This window comes from Neomonachus schauinslandi, chromosome 6 (assembly GCF_002201575.2).
Source record: "Neomonachus schauinslandi chromosome 6, ASM220157v2, whole genome shotgun sequence".
NCBI lineage: Eukaryota > Metazoa > Chordata > Mammalia > Carnivora > Phocidae > Neomonachus > Neomonachus schauinslandi.
The window spans coordinates 65,567,568-65,585,577 of record NC_058408.1 but is presented as its reverse complement, the minus strand read 5'-3'; the positions used below and the strand labels follow the sequence as shown (position 1 = coordinate 65,585,577).

The window sequence follows — 18,010 nt, the reverse complement described above, 5'->3', positions numbered from 1 at the left end:
GGAAAACCCAAAAGACTCCACCCCAAAACTGCTAGAACTCATACAGGAATTCAGTAAAGTGGCAGGATATAAAATCAATGCACAGAAGTCAGTGGCATTCCTATACACCAACAACAAGACAGAAGAAAGAGAAATGAAGGAGTCGATCCCATTTACAATTGCACCCAAAACCATAAGATACCTAGGAATAAATCTAACCAAAGAGACAAAGGATCTGTACTCAGAAAACTATAAAATACTCATGAAAGAAATTGAGGAAGACACAAAGAAATGGAAAAACGTTCCATGCTCATGGATTGGAAGAACAAATATTGTGAAGATGTCAATGGTGCCTAGAGCAATCTACACATTCAATGCAATCCCCATCAAAATACCATCAACTTTTTTCAAAGAAATGGAAGAAATAATCCTAAAATTTGTATGGAACCAGAAAAGACCTCGAATAACCAGAGGAATGTTGAAAAAGAAAAGCAAAGCTGGTGGCATCACAATTCCGGACTTCAAGCTCTATTGAACAAAGCTGTCATCATCAAGACAGTATGGTACTGGCACAAAAACAGACACATAGATCAATGGAACAGAATAGAGAGCCCAGAAATGGACCCTCAACTCTATGGTCAACTAATCTTCGACAAAGCAGGAAAGAATGTCCAATGGGAAAAAGACAGTCTCTTCAACAAATGGTGTTGGGAAAATTGGACAGCCACATGCAGAAGAATGAAACTGGACCATTTCCTTAAACCACACACAAAAATAGACTCCAAATGGTTGAAAGACCTCAATGTGAGACAGGAGTCCATCAAAATCCTAAAGGAGACGCAGGCAGCAACCTCTTCGACCTCAGCCAGAGCAACCTCTTCCTAGAAACATCGCCAAAGGCAAGGGAAGCAAGGGCAAAAATGAATGATTGGGACTTCATCAAGATGAAAAGCTTTTGCACAGCAAAGGAAACAGTCAACAAAACCAAAAGACAACCGACAGAATGGGAGAAGATATTTACAAATGACATATCAGATAAAGGGCTAGTATCCAAAATCTATAAAGAACTTATCAAACTCAACACCCAAAGGACAAATAATCCAATCAAGAAATGGGCAGAAGACATGAACAGTCATTTTTCCAAAGACATCCAAATGGCCAACAGACACATGAAAAAGTGCTCAACATCGCTTGGCATCAGGGAAATCCAAATCAAAACCTCAATGAGATATCACCTCACACCAGTCAGAATGGCTAAAATTAACAAGTCAGGAAATGACAGATGTTGGCAGGGATGTGGAGAAAGGGGAACCTTCCTACACTGTTGGTGGGAATGCAAGCTGGTGCAGCCACTCTGGAAAACAGTATGGAGGTTCCTCAAAAAGTTGAAAATAGAGCTACCATACGATCCAGCAATTGCATTACTGGGTATCTACCCCAAAGATACAAATGTAAGGATCCGAAGGGGTACGTGCACCCCGATGTTTATAGCAGCAATGTCCATAAGAGCTAAACTGTGGAAAGAGCCAAGATGTCCATCGACAGATGAATGGATAAAGAAGATGTGGTATAGGGGTGCTTGGGTGGCTCAGATGGTTAAGCATCTGCCTTTGGCTCAGGTCATGATCCCAGGGTCCTGGGATCAAGCCCCACATTGGGCTCCTGGCTCAGCGGGGAGTCTGCTTCTCCCTCTACCTCTGCTTCTCCCACTGCTCATGCTCTCTCTCTCTATCTCAGTGTCTCAAATGAATAAATAAAATCTTAAAAAAAAAAAAGATGAGGTATATACATACAATGGAATATTATGCAACCATCAAAAGGAATGAGATCTTGCCATTTGCAACAACGTGGATGGAACTGGAGGGTATTATGCTGAGCAAAATAAGTCAATCAGAGAAAGACATGTATCATATGACCTCACTGATATGAGGAATTCTTAATCTCAGGAAACAAACTGAGGGTTGCTGGAGTGGTGGGGTTGGGTGGGATGGGGTGGCTGGGTGATAGACATTGGGGAGGGTAGGTGCTACGGTGAGAGCTGTGAATTGTGCAAGACTGTTGAATCACAGATCTGTACCTCTGAAACAAATAATACAATATATGTTAAAAAAAAAAAAAAAGATAGCAGGAGGGGAAGAATGAAGGGGGGGAAATCGGAGGGGGAGATGAACCATGAGAGATGATAGACTCTGAAAAACAAACTGAGGGTTCTAGAGGGGAGGGTGGGTGGGAGGATGGGTTAGCCTGGTGATGGGTATTAAAGATGGCACATTCTGCACGGAGCACTGGGTGTTATACACAATGAATCATGGAACACTACATAAAAAAAAAAAGACCCTGAAAAGACAGAGCAGTCCTGATAAAAAGAACAGAGCTAGCGACATCATGCTTCCTAATTTTCAAACTATACTACAAAGCTACAGTAATAAAAACAACATGTTACTGGTACAAAAACAGACACACAGACCAGCAGAACAAAACAGAGAGCCCAGGATCAAATCCTGGCATATATGGTCAACTAACATTCAACAAGGGAGCCAAAAAATACCCAATGGAGAAAGGACAGTCTGTCCAACAAATGGTGCTGGGAAAACTGGATAAATACATGCAGAACAATGCCAAGTGGGCCTCTCTCACGCCACTCAAAAATTAACTCAAAATAGATCAAAGACTTAAACATAAGACCTGATAGCAAGACTTTGAGAAGAACACATAGGTTAGAAGCTCCCAGACATTGGTGTTGGCAATGATATTTTGGATATGATGCCAAAAGCACAAACAACAAAAGCTAAAATCAACAAATGGGACTACATCAAACTTCCAAAAGCTTCTTTCTGTAAAGCAAAAGAAACAACTAGCAAACTGAAAAGGCAACCTACAGAATGGGAAAAAACTTCTGCAAGCAATATATCAGATAAGGGGCTAATATTCAAAATATATGAAGAACTCATACAACTTAGCAACAAAAAAAATCCAATTTAAAAATGGGCAGAAGAACTAAATAGATGCTTTTCAAAAGAGTACTTCAAAATGGCCAAGAGGCACATGAAAAGATGCTTAACATCACTCATCTCAAGGAAATGCAAATCAAAACCACAATGTCACGATGCTCATACTGTCAGAATGGCTATCAGGAAGAAGACAAGAGACAACAGGTGCTGATGGGGATGGAGTGAAAAGGGAACCCTTGTACACAGTTGGTGGGAATGTAAACTGGTCCAACCACAATGGAAAACATTATGACGTTTCCTCAAAAAATTAAAAACCAATCTGGCAGACGACCCAGTAATTCCACATCTGGTTATATACTCAAAGGAAATGAAAGCAGGATTTCGAAGAGATATAAGCACCCCCATGTTTACTGAAACATTATTCACAATAACCAAGATATGGAAACAACCTAAAGTCTATCCATGGATGAATGGATAAAAAAGACGGGGTATATGTACACAACGGAATGTTATTCAGCCACGAGAAAGGAGAGAGTATCCTGCATTTGTGACAAAATGAATGGATGGACCTGGAGCACACGATGCTCAGTCCAACAGAGCAAGACAAGCATTGTATGACATCACTTATATGTGAGATCTAAAAAAGTCAAACTCATGAAAAACAGAGAGTAACACTGTGCTTACCAGGGGATGGGGCAGGAGTGGGGGCATGAGACTGATGTTGTTTAAGGGTACCAAATCGCAACAAGTAGTAAATAAGTCACAGAGATCTAATGCACAGTGTCATAAATACAGATAACAATGCTGTACTATAATTATGTATGTGCCAGAAGTACTAACCATCACTACAACAATCTTACTACAGTATATAAATGTACCAATAAACAAGGTGTACATCTTAAATTTATACAATGATATATGGTAAATATATTTCATGAAAAAGTCAAAAGAAACAACTTGCTACACAAAGAAGAAGTAATCCACATGCAGAGATCATAGCAACTTACAGAAAAATGGAAAACAGTCTGTTTTATTGATATCTGTAGTTTTTTTTTCTCTATGGGGCCTCTAAAAGTATAACAGCAAAATTTTATTGTTGTAAAACTTTATTTCTCTCTTAAGAGTTACAAGCTATTTGATTATTTATACAAACATTCCTTTGTTCACAAAAGGAGTAAGTAAAATAAATTGTATGTTATGTCCCTTACTCTGGAGAAAATAAAGGAGGAAAGAGGGAGAGTAAATGCTGGAGATAAAACAAGATTACATTGTATTTTTTAAAATTATTTATTTATTTATTTATTTATTTATTTATTTTTTAGATTTTTAAAATCTATTTTTTGACAGAGAGAGACAGTGAGAGAGGGAACATAAGCAGGGGGAGTGGGAGAGGGAAAAGCAGGCTTCCCACTGAGCAGGAAGCCCGATATGGGGCCCGATCCCAGGACCCTGGGATCATGACCTGAGCGGAAGGCAGACGCTTAACGACTGAGTCACCCAGGCGCCCCAAGATTAGGTTTTAAATAGAGTGGTCAGAAAAGCCTCATTTCAAGGTAACACTCAAGTAGAAACCTGAAGGAGGTAAGGGAATGAGTCATGTGAATGCCAAAGGAATAAAATTTAAGGCAGGGCAACAGTTGATGCAAAGGCCCTGAGGTGGGGACATGCCTGGTTTGTAGAAAGAACAGCCAGGGAGCCCAGGGTGGCTAGAAACAGAAGGAACAGTGGGAGGTGGGGGCGAGTTAAGGCAGGGAAAGCAGCTAGAAAGTCGTTACAAGAAGGCGGGTGACAGTGGTGGTGATGTGAATGGGGTGATGGCCACACTGTAATGGGGACTGGACTCCGGATCTTCTGTGATGGCAAAGCTGCCCAGGTTTGCTGACGGGCAAAATGGGAGATGTGACAGAAGGAGAGGGCTTAAAGATGCCTGGAAAGTTGTAGTTTTGAGCACCTAAGAGCCTGGACTGCTCTGGAGGACCCTGACATTCACAGGTCAAAGAGTTCAGGAGAACTCAGGAAAGAGACATAATAACTGGTTTATGAGGAAAAAGAAGACCAGGAGATTCAAGTGTCCCAGAAGCCAAAAGAAGAAAGAGCTGTCAGGAGGGGGAATGGTCAACTGGGTCAGATGCTGACAGGTGAGAAGCCACAGCCTGGGAAGCAGGACTGCTGGGCAGCACACAGTGGGATGGACTCGAGATCTGCACTCGTGAATCTCAAGTGGGATCAGTCAGCACCCTGCCTGTCCTAAGTCCTAAGTACGTTACCTTCAGCCACACGGAATGCAGGTCAACAGGGCTGGGGTTCTGGCAAGGGAGTGTGACAGACTGAAGTCAGAGCAGTGGATGTGAGGATCTGAGTAAGGGTCTGATTATGACTGACCATGGAAGGACATGGGTACAAGGCACAGGGTGAGGAGGACAGAGCTGCAGGTAACAGTGGAATGGAAGGAACACAGGAGGCACCAGAGGGAGTGAACTAGACTACAACGAACAGGAGATGATGCAGGGTTTGCTTGAAACTGAGATTAGGGGTGCCTGGGTGGCTCAGTCAGTTAAGCATCTGCCTTCGGCTCAGGTCATGATCCCAGGGTTTGGGATCAAGCCCCGCACAGGGCTCCTTGCTCAGTGGGGAATCTGCTTCTCTCTCTGCCTCTGCCACTCCCCACTGCTCATGCACTCTCTTTCTCTCTCTGACAAATAAATAAATAAAAACTTAAAAAGAAAAAAGACTTCAAAAAAAATCAGAAATTGAGATTAATAACAAATTCTGGATACTGTAGTCTCAACACAGGAGTTGGATGAGGTCGGGTGGAGGACAGGATCCTTGGATGTGTAAGAATCAAGAGACCAAGAGAAGTTAGAACAGTAGGAGGCTTGCCAAGTGCATTTTACAGTCACCAAGTATCAAGCCAGGAGCAACGCTGCAGAGGACAGTTTGCCAGGAAGTTGCACTTTTAAGGCTGAGGAAATAGGACAGCGATCCCCAGCGCTACACTGGGATGGGAAGGGCTCCTTTCCCGAGAGCAGCCCCATCGCCTTCTTCCCAGACGAGTTCACGTGTGCACAAAGGAACCCGTGGGGAAATGAACGCTGTTGGGGGGACTGTTAACATCGTGAGTCTACATAAACAGTATTATTCCATATTCCACATGAGTCTTCAACTGGATTTTTCCCACTTCATACAAAAATTTCTTTTCAAGATAAAACAACCCCTCATAATCAATAGTTCTTCAAACTCTGAGTCCAACTCCAAAAGGGAAGATACCATCGTTAACTATATTTACCTTGAAGCTTTCTACTCAGCTCAAGTTTTTCCTGTTCGAGGCGCTTGATTCTCCTCTCGTACGCCTCGGTTGCCAGGTTGTTGTCGAGAGTCCTCTGGACACTGACATCAAGGTCCAGGGACGCAGGACCGGCTGTGACACGTAAACAGCTCCGATCGGAAAGAACACTGAAGAAACAGAAAAACATGAGTTCATGCGTAAAAGAAAGTGAAGAAACACAGAGAGCCTTCTGCAGCTGTCTATTTAAAACATGGATTTCAATATCTAGCTACAGTTAGCCGTCTAGGGTGATGGTAAAACACAATGTTTACAAATCTTAACACAGACCACTTTTTAGAAGCATTTTTTAAAAATGAGAAATAGTCCCAATTGTCTTGAATTTCAATAACCACAAATTATAAAATGATGTTTGCTGAACAAAAGGTGACCACCTAAGTGAAACAGTAGTCAAAAGCACACACCATGGTCCTCTTTGTCAGAATCTGGACTCAAAAGTGAAATGCTTCCTTTAATTCAATACAATTTAGCTAAAAATATTTGAAGTGTTGGACATTCAGCAGTGAGCAAATTTGACACTTGTCCATGAAGAGCTTATGTTCCCACGATGGAGACAGAAACAAACGAGATAAATAAGTACAATATTCAGGGCATTAGGCAGTGCTGAATGCTAAGGAGAAAACATCAAGCAGGAAAGGAAGAGGTGACATATTGAGGGGGAAGAAATAAAAATCCAGACAAAGTGGCCAGGAGGCTATCACTCAGAGAGGAACTCTGAATAAAGTCCAGAGGGAGTAACCGGGGGGAAGAGCATTCCAGGCAGATGGAACAGAAGCGCAAGAGCACTGAGATAGGAGTAGGCTTTCTGGCCTGGGACCATGCCAGAAAGGAGCCGTGTGTGGCTGGAGCAGAGTCAGCAAGGTTAAGAGTAGCGGGAAAGAGAAAGCGAGCCAGTCATGCAGGGTCTTGGTCAGAATGTTGGTTTGGATTAAGATATAAGCCACTGGAGTTAGGGGACTGTGAGGATAGGTCTGGAACAGGTGAGTGACACATTCCAACTTATCTTTTAGCAGGACCAGACAGGTTCAAAGAAATCTAAGAGACGAGTTTATAAACATTTGAGTAGGTGGTTCAGAGAGGTTTTAAGTAGGAGAGAGCAGAGGAGTCTCACATTCAGGAGTCACCAGCAAGTATCTGGGAGTGAACCACAGTGTAAGTGGAAAAGGTCCCAAGATAAAGCCATGGGGCCCAGGGAGATTGGGAGATCAGAAGGCATCAGCTGCAGAGACAGAGGAGGACTGGCCAGAAAGGTGGGAAGTCAGGCAAGCACCCTGGAAGGTAAAAGACAGAAGTGCTGTGATGGGAAGGAGCCATGACTCACAAGACGAGTGCAGACACATGAGACAGGACTGACTGGGAGCCCCCATGGTTCATCCTCACAGGCGAGCGCTCAGGGCCAGAGGCAGGCAGGCGGGACCGTGCAGAGGAGCGTGTGAAAGCTGCCTGCATCAACCTCTCCATGCAAGAAGAAGTGAGCTCATCAGGGGAGAGCAGGAGAGTGGGCACAGGCACGAGAAGGGTCCTGGAGATCGGTAATCATGACCGTGGAAGGTGAGACCAGTGAGAATGGTCAGATGCTTTTCTTTGGACGCTGTGAACTGCACAGGAACTTGAACTGTAATGATGATGTCAACTCAGCAAGACCATGAAGGAAAACAGGAGGCAGTCGAGAAATTGAGGGAGGGCGCACAGGAGTGAATATAATCATACTCCGCTTACACCGGGGAAGGAGGACCGGGAAGCAGTCTGTGAAAACAGGGCTGGTCCTGGCACTTGGCACCTGGAGCGTATATGCTCAAACGCAAGGGACTCTTCCAATTCCTGCCCCAGTGCTGAGAGGAAGACTCAGCTCTATTTCTCTCCAAAACGACTTAAGATTCTCCTATGTTCTATTCGTTACAGGATAACTAACTTTTTCCAGCAGTAGCTTCAGCCTCTATTTTAAAATTTTTTTGACTTACAAGGCTCTCTCATATATTTTTTTAAAAGTTCAATTCATCTTAATTTGCTTTAAGTTGTCCAAATTATGTTAACTTTTCCAACTTACCAGCTACTAGTATATGTGAAACCAACAAATGGCAGATGGTGCCCAGAAAATGCAGTATGTGTGGGTGGGGGCATCGTTTCCTGAAGGAGGAAAGAACATCTGGTAAGAAATAAATAACTGTGACCTGTAGGTTGGCCTATAATATTAACTATCAATAGGAAATACATGGCTGTTCGATGAAGTCTGGTGCAGATGCGCAGTGATCTAGAATCCAGACAATCAACACTGCCACTGTAATGTTCTAATAAAATTAAACTCCAGGTGGAAAGTCTGACATTGAGAGCACAGTGATTATTCAGGTATGCATATGTGCAGATCTGCCTCATCGCTAAAAATTATTTGTAACCCAAATCAATATTCATAGTACTTCTGCAATCACTTGCAGACATAGGCAGAGCAAAAAAAATTTTTTGAGCCACTCAATGCCTAAGTTTCCAGCTGCGACTGAACAAGGAGACGCTCTGCCTTCTTGTTTCAGCTGATATGATGAAAAAGTATTCCTTCCAAGGTCTGCATGTGCCACATCTTTCACGTTTTTCTGCTTTTTATGGGTGACTGTGTTGTTTAAAATGTCCTCCAACCATAGTGCAGAAGGGCCATCTAGATGGTTTCTAAGCAAGACAGCTGTGATGTGCCTTACAAATACGTATGTGTGTTAGAGAAGCTTTGCTCAGGCCTGAGTTACACTGCTGTTGGCTGTGAACTTGCTGTTAATCAACAATATATATTCAATAAGGTGTCTTTAAAAAGAAACATACATAAAACAAAGTTATGTACCGACTGGTTGAATGAAATGACCAGAGGTTCAGAAGAACCTAATCCTGAATTTCCCCTAGGAAATTTCCTCTAGTTCAATATTCATAAATACAGCGAACACAGAAACTTTATGGAACATATAACTACCATAATCAGAATCGACTGTACTATGTATTTAATTTGGAATGATGCAAATTTCTGTTTACAGTAAAATGTAATTCTTACAATAAAACACTGATGAGGAAAGTCCATTTAATTTTTTCTTGGAGGCCCAGAGAGGGAAGCATAAGAAGTCCTTACCTGCCTTGCCCATGCTACCTCCTGAACAGTGAAAAGTGACAGAAAATCAATATACAAATTCTTAGTGCAGAATTAAAACCATAAGAAATAAAATAATGGGATAAAAAAAAGTTCAAATTAAGAAGGCTAAAAAGGCAACATCCATAAAATTTTATGTTCTTACTGTCCTAAATTTTAACAATGTAACCTAAAGGTGCAGAGCAGGGGTTGACGAACTATGCCGGCCCACAAGCTAAAAGTGGTCCAATGTTTGGCGACTCTGCTGGTCTGCCACCCGCCTCAAGGGAGGCTACAACCTCAGGATAGCAAGGCTGTAGATTCCCACCCCCCACACCCTTCACTTCCTACCACGTTTGCTACTTTTAGTGGCAACACCACTGGGCATGGGGAGCTCTCCAGATCAAGTCAGTCTCCTGCCAGCAGCACCATGGCCCCAACCAGGCCGATGGAATGGGGTGGGGGCAGTGTTTAACCAAAGTTCAGTTTCTCATGAATAAATGCTTCTCGATTTACTTCCCTTAGGTTGAGTTGTCAAGCCCCAAAATGGTTGTTTTTGACAATTCTGTCCAGTATCGTGGAGCTTTTTAAGGAGAGATTTGCCAACCTCTTTACTCTGCCATCAAAGTCCACTTTTCTAAGCATCTAATTTCTCTTCTTCCTAAGAAACCTCACGGCGTAACTGATCTCATTAGTCAATACGTGAAGTTTAATTTTGCTCCTTGTCATGAATAAACATGTTCACCTCAGTGAACTCTCTTAATTTCTCAATATATGAGAGAATAAATACTAGAAGCCATGATAACTGTCTGACTGGTAATTGATAAGGAGGTCCATACAATTGCTTCATAACCACATTAAAAAGAAAGAGAGGGACAGAACTTCTTCGCAATGTCATACTTACAGAATTCTTTAAACAATCATCATCCACATCAAAATTTGATGTATCTGTTGGGCTACTAACTTCTGGAATATAAGGTGCTTCACAGTTTCGAATATTATCCCAATCAATTCCACTGAAAAATGGGTGTTTCTTAAAGTCTTCTATCCCATTTTGACCAAGTCGGTGTTCTCTGCTGCAAATGAGCCTTCGAATAAGATCCTTAGCATTTTCAGACACATCGGTCACTTGAGCTGGAAACTGAAACCTCTCCTAGACACAGAATAAAGAAACAAAATATAAATCAGTATTTAACTCCCTAAGTAGGTTGATTAACATTTATTTTCTTAAAAATGCATTTTAAAAATGTGTAATAAGTGTACACTAGTGCAGAGTACTCATCCTACAAGAAAAAAAGCATTTTCCTAAAAGAACTTTTAATTTTATATGTGACTTAGTTACACATCCACTGTAGAAAGAAGAATAAATTAAATGCTAAAATACCCTAAACTGCTGTCAAAAGGAAGAGAACTTATTAAAAGTAGAATCTGGGGGCGCCTGGGTGGCTCAGTTGGTTGGGCGACTGCCTTCGGCTCAGGTCATGATCCTGGAGTCCCTGGATCGAGTCCCGCATCGGGCTCCCTGCTCCGCAGGGAGCCTGCTTCTCCCTCTGCCTCTGTCTCTCTGTCTCTCATGAATAAATAAATAAAAAATCTTTTAAAAAAAAAAATAATAAAAAATAAATAAATAAATAAAAGTAGAATCTGACTCAATATTTCAGTAGAGTGTTTATGACTGATGATGTTCATATACGCCACAAACTAAACATTAAGTAACAACAGCAAACACCTGTAAAGAACGGACCATGGACTTCACACTCGTGGAAACACTTTATTCACTTAACGCTTATAATCCTCACAGCAAGCCTCAAAGGCAGGTGCCACTATTATCCTGATTTTATAGAAGAGACCCAAAGGCCCAGGGAGTTCAAGCCAGTTGCTCCCAGTCACACAAGTAGTAAACGGGAGAGCTGGGATTTTGGAAGAGTGGCCTGACTCCACAGTCCGTGCTCTGAGCCACCATGTCACAGACAACGATCTCTCTGTGAAATGCTACATGTGCTCTTTACAACTCAGTAGCTGGCTATTCCCTGTCTTCCAACTCTCCATAACTATTTAACAGATTATCCTTGCAGCCAGGCAGAAAGAGCACCAACTCCACAGAAGAGCATCAACTGATTAATATATTCGTGAAGCAACTGATCATACGGTGCTCACCCCCCTTTTATGGGACATTCCCATTCCAGGTGTTTGCAACTGCTCACAATCTTCTGAAACCAATCAATCAGAACCTTCCTCTCTTTATTACAATTTATTTCTATTTCACTGGGAACTAAATGGATTAAGGCTCTATTAATTTGTTTCTGTGGTGAATCCGGATTGTTTTCACTGTTTTGATCATAAAGAAGACTGGAATAGGTATCCTTGTACAAACATCTTGGTTCGACTGAATATTTCCTTAGGGCAGATTCCTAAAACTGAAGTTGCTCGATCCAAAGTTCTAACCATTTTTAAGGCTCTAGATGCATACTTACAGACTTGTTGACAGAAAGATTACATCAATTTATATTCCTATCAACAATGTCTAACAATGTCCATCTCACTGGATTATTTACAGTACAGAGTGTAATTTTTCTTTTCATCTTTGCCAGGGGAAAAAGAATATCTCAGATTTATTATGGCTAAGGATAAGAATTTTTTATTTTTTTTAAAGATTTTTATTTATTTATTTGATAGAAAAAGACAGCAAGAGAGGGAACACAAGCAAGGGGAGTGGGAGAGGGAGAAGCAGACTCCCCGCTGATCAGGGAGCCCAATGCGGGGCTCGATCTCAGGACTCTGGGATCATGACCTGAGCCAAAGGCATATGCTTAACGACTGAGCCACCCAGGTGCCCCAGGGTGAGAATTTTTTAAATGCATTCTAGTCATGAGTATACTTACAGTAGTAAGGATATAAATTATCTGCTTACCAATTTTGTTATTCTACTGGAGACCATTTAATTTCCTATTTATTAGCATTTCTAATAAAATACAGGAGAAGGTAAGAACTCATAATTTTATGCACAATTTATGGATTTTGATTATTCACTTTTGTCAGGTCCCCTATTAGCATAGGAATTAGAATGTTGTTTTTAAAAAAATTCTTTTTTAACTATCACATTACTTTAAATTTATTTTATGTATCATTTACCACATTCAATTGAAAAATAGTAAAATATACTAACTTTATGATTCATGATTTTTCCATATGTCTCCACCAGAGATTCTGCATAAAATGGTGTTTCTCCATAAAGCATTTCATACATACAGACCCCCAGAGACCACCAGTCACATTCAGGCCCATATCTCCCTTTCCCATCTTCCATGGCTTGAAGGATTTCAGGAGAGATATAATCTGGAGTTCCAACAGCCACTGAGGACTGGACCTGAAGAAGTTCACACATTTTTAGTAATCTATTATATTAGAAACAATTAACAATTTTTAATTAAAAATATTTACACTTACTCATACAACAGACATTATTTCAAAACAACTACAACTTTGTCATTACCTGAATTTAGCCTCCTTGTTAAATTGTATATAATCTCCACACTAGTAGTTCTCCAGATTTCATAATACTATAGAATCTTTATTATTGCTGGTACTTCACTGACTACATTTAAGGTAATGAAATGATTTGAACACCACAGCCATTAAAAACAAACTGAGTATTTAGTACAGAACATTCTTATTATTGATATTATTAACCAACACATTCATATAAATAATGGAACTAGGAAAATTCTGCAATTTGTCAAAAGAAAATATAGCCTGAAAAAAAAACAGGCCAATACTTATCAGCAACCCGGAAATTATTTTAAAACACCTTAATTCAAACCTAAGGAAATCAATATTAACAATGTACTGCAAACTACTTATTAATTTTAAAAATTACAAAGGGGTTTGAAACATATTCTTCAAAAAATAAGCAAGTTAGATCTAAATAAGAAAATAATCACTAAAAATGATCCTGGGCACACGCACATCTTGTAAGGTACTCTGAGGTAAAATAAAATTGTTTCTTTGTATGTTTTAAAGAAGCATATCAAAAAAGAACATTCTCAAGGTAGAATAATGTTAATATTCTGGATTTTCTAGAAAAAAATATCATTCTTAGTAATCATTAGAATAGACTTCCTCTTTGATAATACCGAGATAAGGGAACTTGAAAACTCATGTACCTCAAACTCTTAAAAATGCTAGATAAAATATAACAACCATTTTTGTAAACATATAAATGAGCTCTTAGAGAAAAAAGAAATTCTTAGGGGCTGGTAATCAAATGTTTGAGAACCAGGGTGATAAGTGTTATAGCAGGAATGGGGCTGGGGAATGTTGGTTTTCATTTTCTATGTACTTGGATTTTAATATATCCATGAGGACAAGAGGACAGCCCTCAGCTTATATGAAGTTTGAAGCAAGAAGCCACCCCATATAATAGCCTTTACTCTAGAGGGTAAGTGAAAGGTGAATTATAAAAATATGCCACTCAGAGAAAGATATTTTATCTATATTGATTATGGCTGAAATGTGAAGAAAAAAATTGCTCCTCCCCAAATTCATCACTTTCAGCCACATAGTCCCAGCAGTGGATATTCTAAATCATAGTGCTTCTGTGGTCCAGAAGTCCTCAGGCCAAGGAATTGGCAAAAATACTGGCACCAGGTAAGGTGCACACCAAAAACCTGGCATAACAAATTCAAAACTACTACTATTCAAAACTCACTATTTTATAGGACACATGATCAAACCTGAGCACATATAATTCTCACATATAATAGCCCACTGAAGATGAGCTCACAATCCAAAAATACAAACTAAATGAGGAAACAATCCATTACAAAAAAAAGTCAGAAATTGAAGCAATATAATTAGACCCCTAACAATGATCAATTCTACTTCATGAAATAAGTATGTTTAAAATGATTAGAGATGATTTAAAAAGTGAAATCATAAGAAAAGAAAGATTTATAAAGTGAAATGAAGTCCTAGAAATGGGGGAAAAAAACCCAAAAAGCTAATCCTTAAAATAATAAAAAAAAAAAGTGAATAGGTAAAAGATATGAAAAGATAAATAAAACCAGATCCACTTCTTGCAGTTGAACTTCAGTTGAACTGCAGAGTACCAAAGGCAAAGAGATCTTCAAAACAGTAAAGAATATAAAGAGGTTGCCTACCAAGGCACAGCAATTAGACTGACAGCGGAATTATTAGTAGTGACACAGCAGTCAGAAGAAAATGGAATTGTATCTTCAAAGTGACAAGACAAAATAATTGTCACCTAAATATGACACACAAATGGGGGTTAAGTATAGACATTTTCACACAAAGAGTGAGTGATTTTCCATGTATAGACTTTCAGATAAACATAAGGACACACTTCAGGAAACAAGAAATTTAATGCACATGGAAGAATGTGATAGTAGAAGCGATTGTGAACAAAGGTATTAGTAAACTTTAACATACATACAGTCATTAATTTGACAAAATAATGACAAAGAGGAAGAAGACAAGGAGGAGTAGGAAAAAGAGAAGGAGAAAGAGAGGTAGCAGAGTAGGAGGGACAACTATTTAAAGGTTGAAATATCAGATGGAACTAAAATACCAGAAAACAGTAACATGTTACCAAGGGAACAATTAGGATTCAAGTGGTTGAAGTTTCTTATTTTCTCATCTTTATTTTTAATTTACTTTTTAATTATTATTTTTAATTGTGGTAAAATACCCATAGCACAAAATTTACCATTATAACCATTTCCAAGCATACACTCCAAGGGCATGAAGCACATTCATGCTGTGGTGCAACCATCACCACTATCCTTGTCCATAACTCTTTTCATCTTGCAAAACTGAAACTCTGCATCCATTAAGCACTAACTGCCCCCTGACCACCTCCCGCCCCATCCTGGGCCCTGACAACTACCACTGTACTTTCACTCTGAGTCTGACTACCCTAGGTGCCTCAGAGCCGTGAAATCATACAATATTTGATATTTCGTGTCTGGCTTAAATCACTTAACATTTTCAAGGCTTATCCATCTTGTATCATGTGTTAAAATTTCCTTCTTTTTAAGACTGAATAATATTCCATTACATGTAAATATCACATTTTCTTTATCCATCCATCTACTGATGGACACTTTGGTTACTTAAATCTCTTGGATATTGTGGATACTATGAATGTGGGTGTACAAGTACCTCTTTGAGTCACTACTTTCAATTCTGTGAAGTATATTACATACCCAGAAGTAGAATTGCTGGATCATACAATAATTCTATTTTTAATTTTCTGAAGAACTGCCATACTGTTTTTCAGAGTGGCTACAGCATTTTACACTTTACACTCCCACCAACAGAGCACAAGTGTTCCAATTTTTTCACATCTTCACCAACAATTCTTTTCTGTTTTATTGTGGGATTTTTAAAAATTTTTTAACAGTAGCCACTTAATGGGTGTGAGGTAGTATCTTTGATTTGTATTTCCCTAATGACTAGGGACGTTGAGCTTGTTGGCCATTTCTTTATCTTTTTCAGAGAAATGTCTATTCAAGTATTTTGCACATTTTGAATTGCTCTGTTACTGAGTTGTAGGTAATTATATTATCACATATTCTGGATAATTAGCCCCTAATCAGACATATGATTTGCAACTATTTTCTCCCATTCCTTCGTTTGCCTTTTCACCAAGATGACTGACACAGTCACAAAGGTGGTATAGTCCTATTTATCTATTTTTCCTTCTGTTGCCTGTTGTTTGGGGTCATATCCAAGAAATCATTGCTAAATCCAATGTCATAAAGCATTCCCCTATGTTTTCTTCTATGAGTTTTATAGTTTTAGCTCTTATATTCAGATCTTGGATTAGTTTTTTGTTAATTTTTGTATATGGTATAAGATAAACTGAATTTCTTGTTTGGCTTAGGAATATGGTGGAGAAACTGACTCTAGACTTTAGGTAAACCTTAAGTGTTAAAAATTTAAAGATAAACATTAAAATAATTGAAATAGAATGTATAGCTTTCAAAGATGTTAAATAAAAAGAGAAATTAAACTACACTTGACCAAATCAATAGCAGGCAGGAAAGTGGGGGAAAAAAGCATGCATGCAAACAAACAAGCAAAACCCACAGTAAATAGCACAAGATCAGATACTAAGAATAAATACAAATATATTGATCATCATAAAATTTATAAATGGATTAAATTTACCTATTAAAAGACAGCATCATCACACTGGATGACAAATAAAACCAAAACGAACAAATATTTTTAAAAATTAGCAATAATCTGTTTAAAAGGGATATACCTAAACATAGGACACAGAAAGGTTAAAAGTAAAAGGATGGAAAAGATACATCAGGCAGATGTTAAAAGAAAATTATGGTAGCTATATTTCTATCAGTTAAAATAGACTCTAAAGGCAAAATCATTATTAAGATTTTTAAAAATTCATTAACATAATTGTAAAAGAAAATACCCTGGAATAGCAATTCTGAATAATATACCTAACGATGTAGCTACAAAAGGGTTGTGAAAACATCGATGATTACAAGGAAAAATTAATAAATTCAGTATCATAATAAGACTTTTAAAATAATAGATGGTATAGCAGAAAGAAATAAAACTGGTAAGAATATAAAAAATTTGAACAACAAATTAACAACTTCAATCTTATGGACCCACATAGAAACCTGCACCCAGAAATTAAAAAGAGTGTATTATTTTCAAACAAACAAGTAACATTATAAAACCTAGCCTGTTATAAAGCAAAAGCAAATCTTGACAAATGCCAGAAAAAACTGATATCAAATAGACCCATACTCCAGTAAAATAAAACTAGAAAGAACCAAATAAATAAGTAAATACTACACTAAAGATATTAAAAGGCAGATATCTAAATAATCAATGGTCCACAGAAGTATTCTAACTAAAGTTGGAAAATATTTAGAAATGAAAAATAGTAAAATGCTCTATATATCAGAACTGATGAAGGGAAAGAAAAGCACAAGCAAACATTAGGATTGAAAAAACAACAAAACTACACATGTAACAGAGATTTTAAAGCTAGGAAGAGTGCAATATGAACATTATACCAACAAAATTGAAAACTCACAGAAAATAGACAATTTTCATAGAAAAAAAAATATAACTTACCAAAACTGACTCAGGAAGAAATAGAAAACCAAACAGACCTATAACCATTAAAAAATGTGAATCAATAGTATAAAATCTACCTGGAAAACAAACCAAAAAAACAAGAAGAAAACAAAACCAAACGAAGGTAAAGGTGATTTAAAAGGGCACGTTCTGCATGGAGCACTCGGTGTTATACGCAAACAATGAATCATGGAACACTACATCAAAAACTAATGATGTAATATATGGTGATTAACATAAAACAAAAGTGAGTTCTACCAATTTCCTAAGAAATAGATAACCTCTGTATTATATAAACTGTTCTAAAGCCAAAATTGATAAGGGGAGAGAATAGGACTACCACCTGTCCATTTTATAAGGCTAAGATAGCCCAAATACAAGAATTAGACAAGAACAATTTGAGAAAGAAAATCATACTGCAATCTCAGAATGGTCAATCTCAAGTAAGACTCTCTGGTAACAATCCAATATAAAATATTAGCAGAGTCAATCCAGCAA

The 18,010-nt window shown here is 38.6% G+C and overlaps 1 protein-coding gene across 8 annotated transcripts in view; it reads right to left on the bottom strand.

Moving 5' to 3' along the window:
- Positions 1-18,010, bottom strand: part of CDC42BPA (CDC42 binding protein kinase alpha) — a 330,947-nt gene that overhangs the window by 159,734 nt on the left and 153,203 nt on the right. For all 8 annotated transcript variants that reach the window (XM_044915969.1, XM_044915970.1, XM_021689881.1 and 5 more), the window contains exons 7-10: positions 12,540-12,740; positions 10,278-10,526; positions 8,321-8,400; positions 6,217-6,383 (exon numbers count right to left, since the gene is read on the bottom strand). In XM_044915969.1, the coding sequence (XP_044771904.1) occupies positions 6,217-6,383; positions 8,321-8,400; positions 10,278-10,526; positions 12,540-12,740 (697 nt within the window). The remainder of the gene's footprint in view (positions 1-6,216; positions 6,384-8,320; positions 8,401-10,277; positions 10,527-12,539; positions 12,741-18,010) is intronic.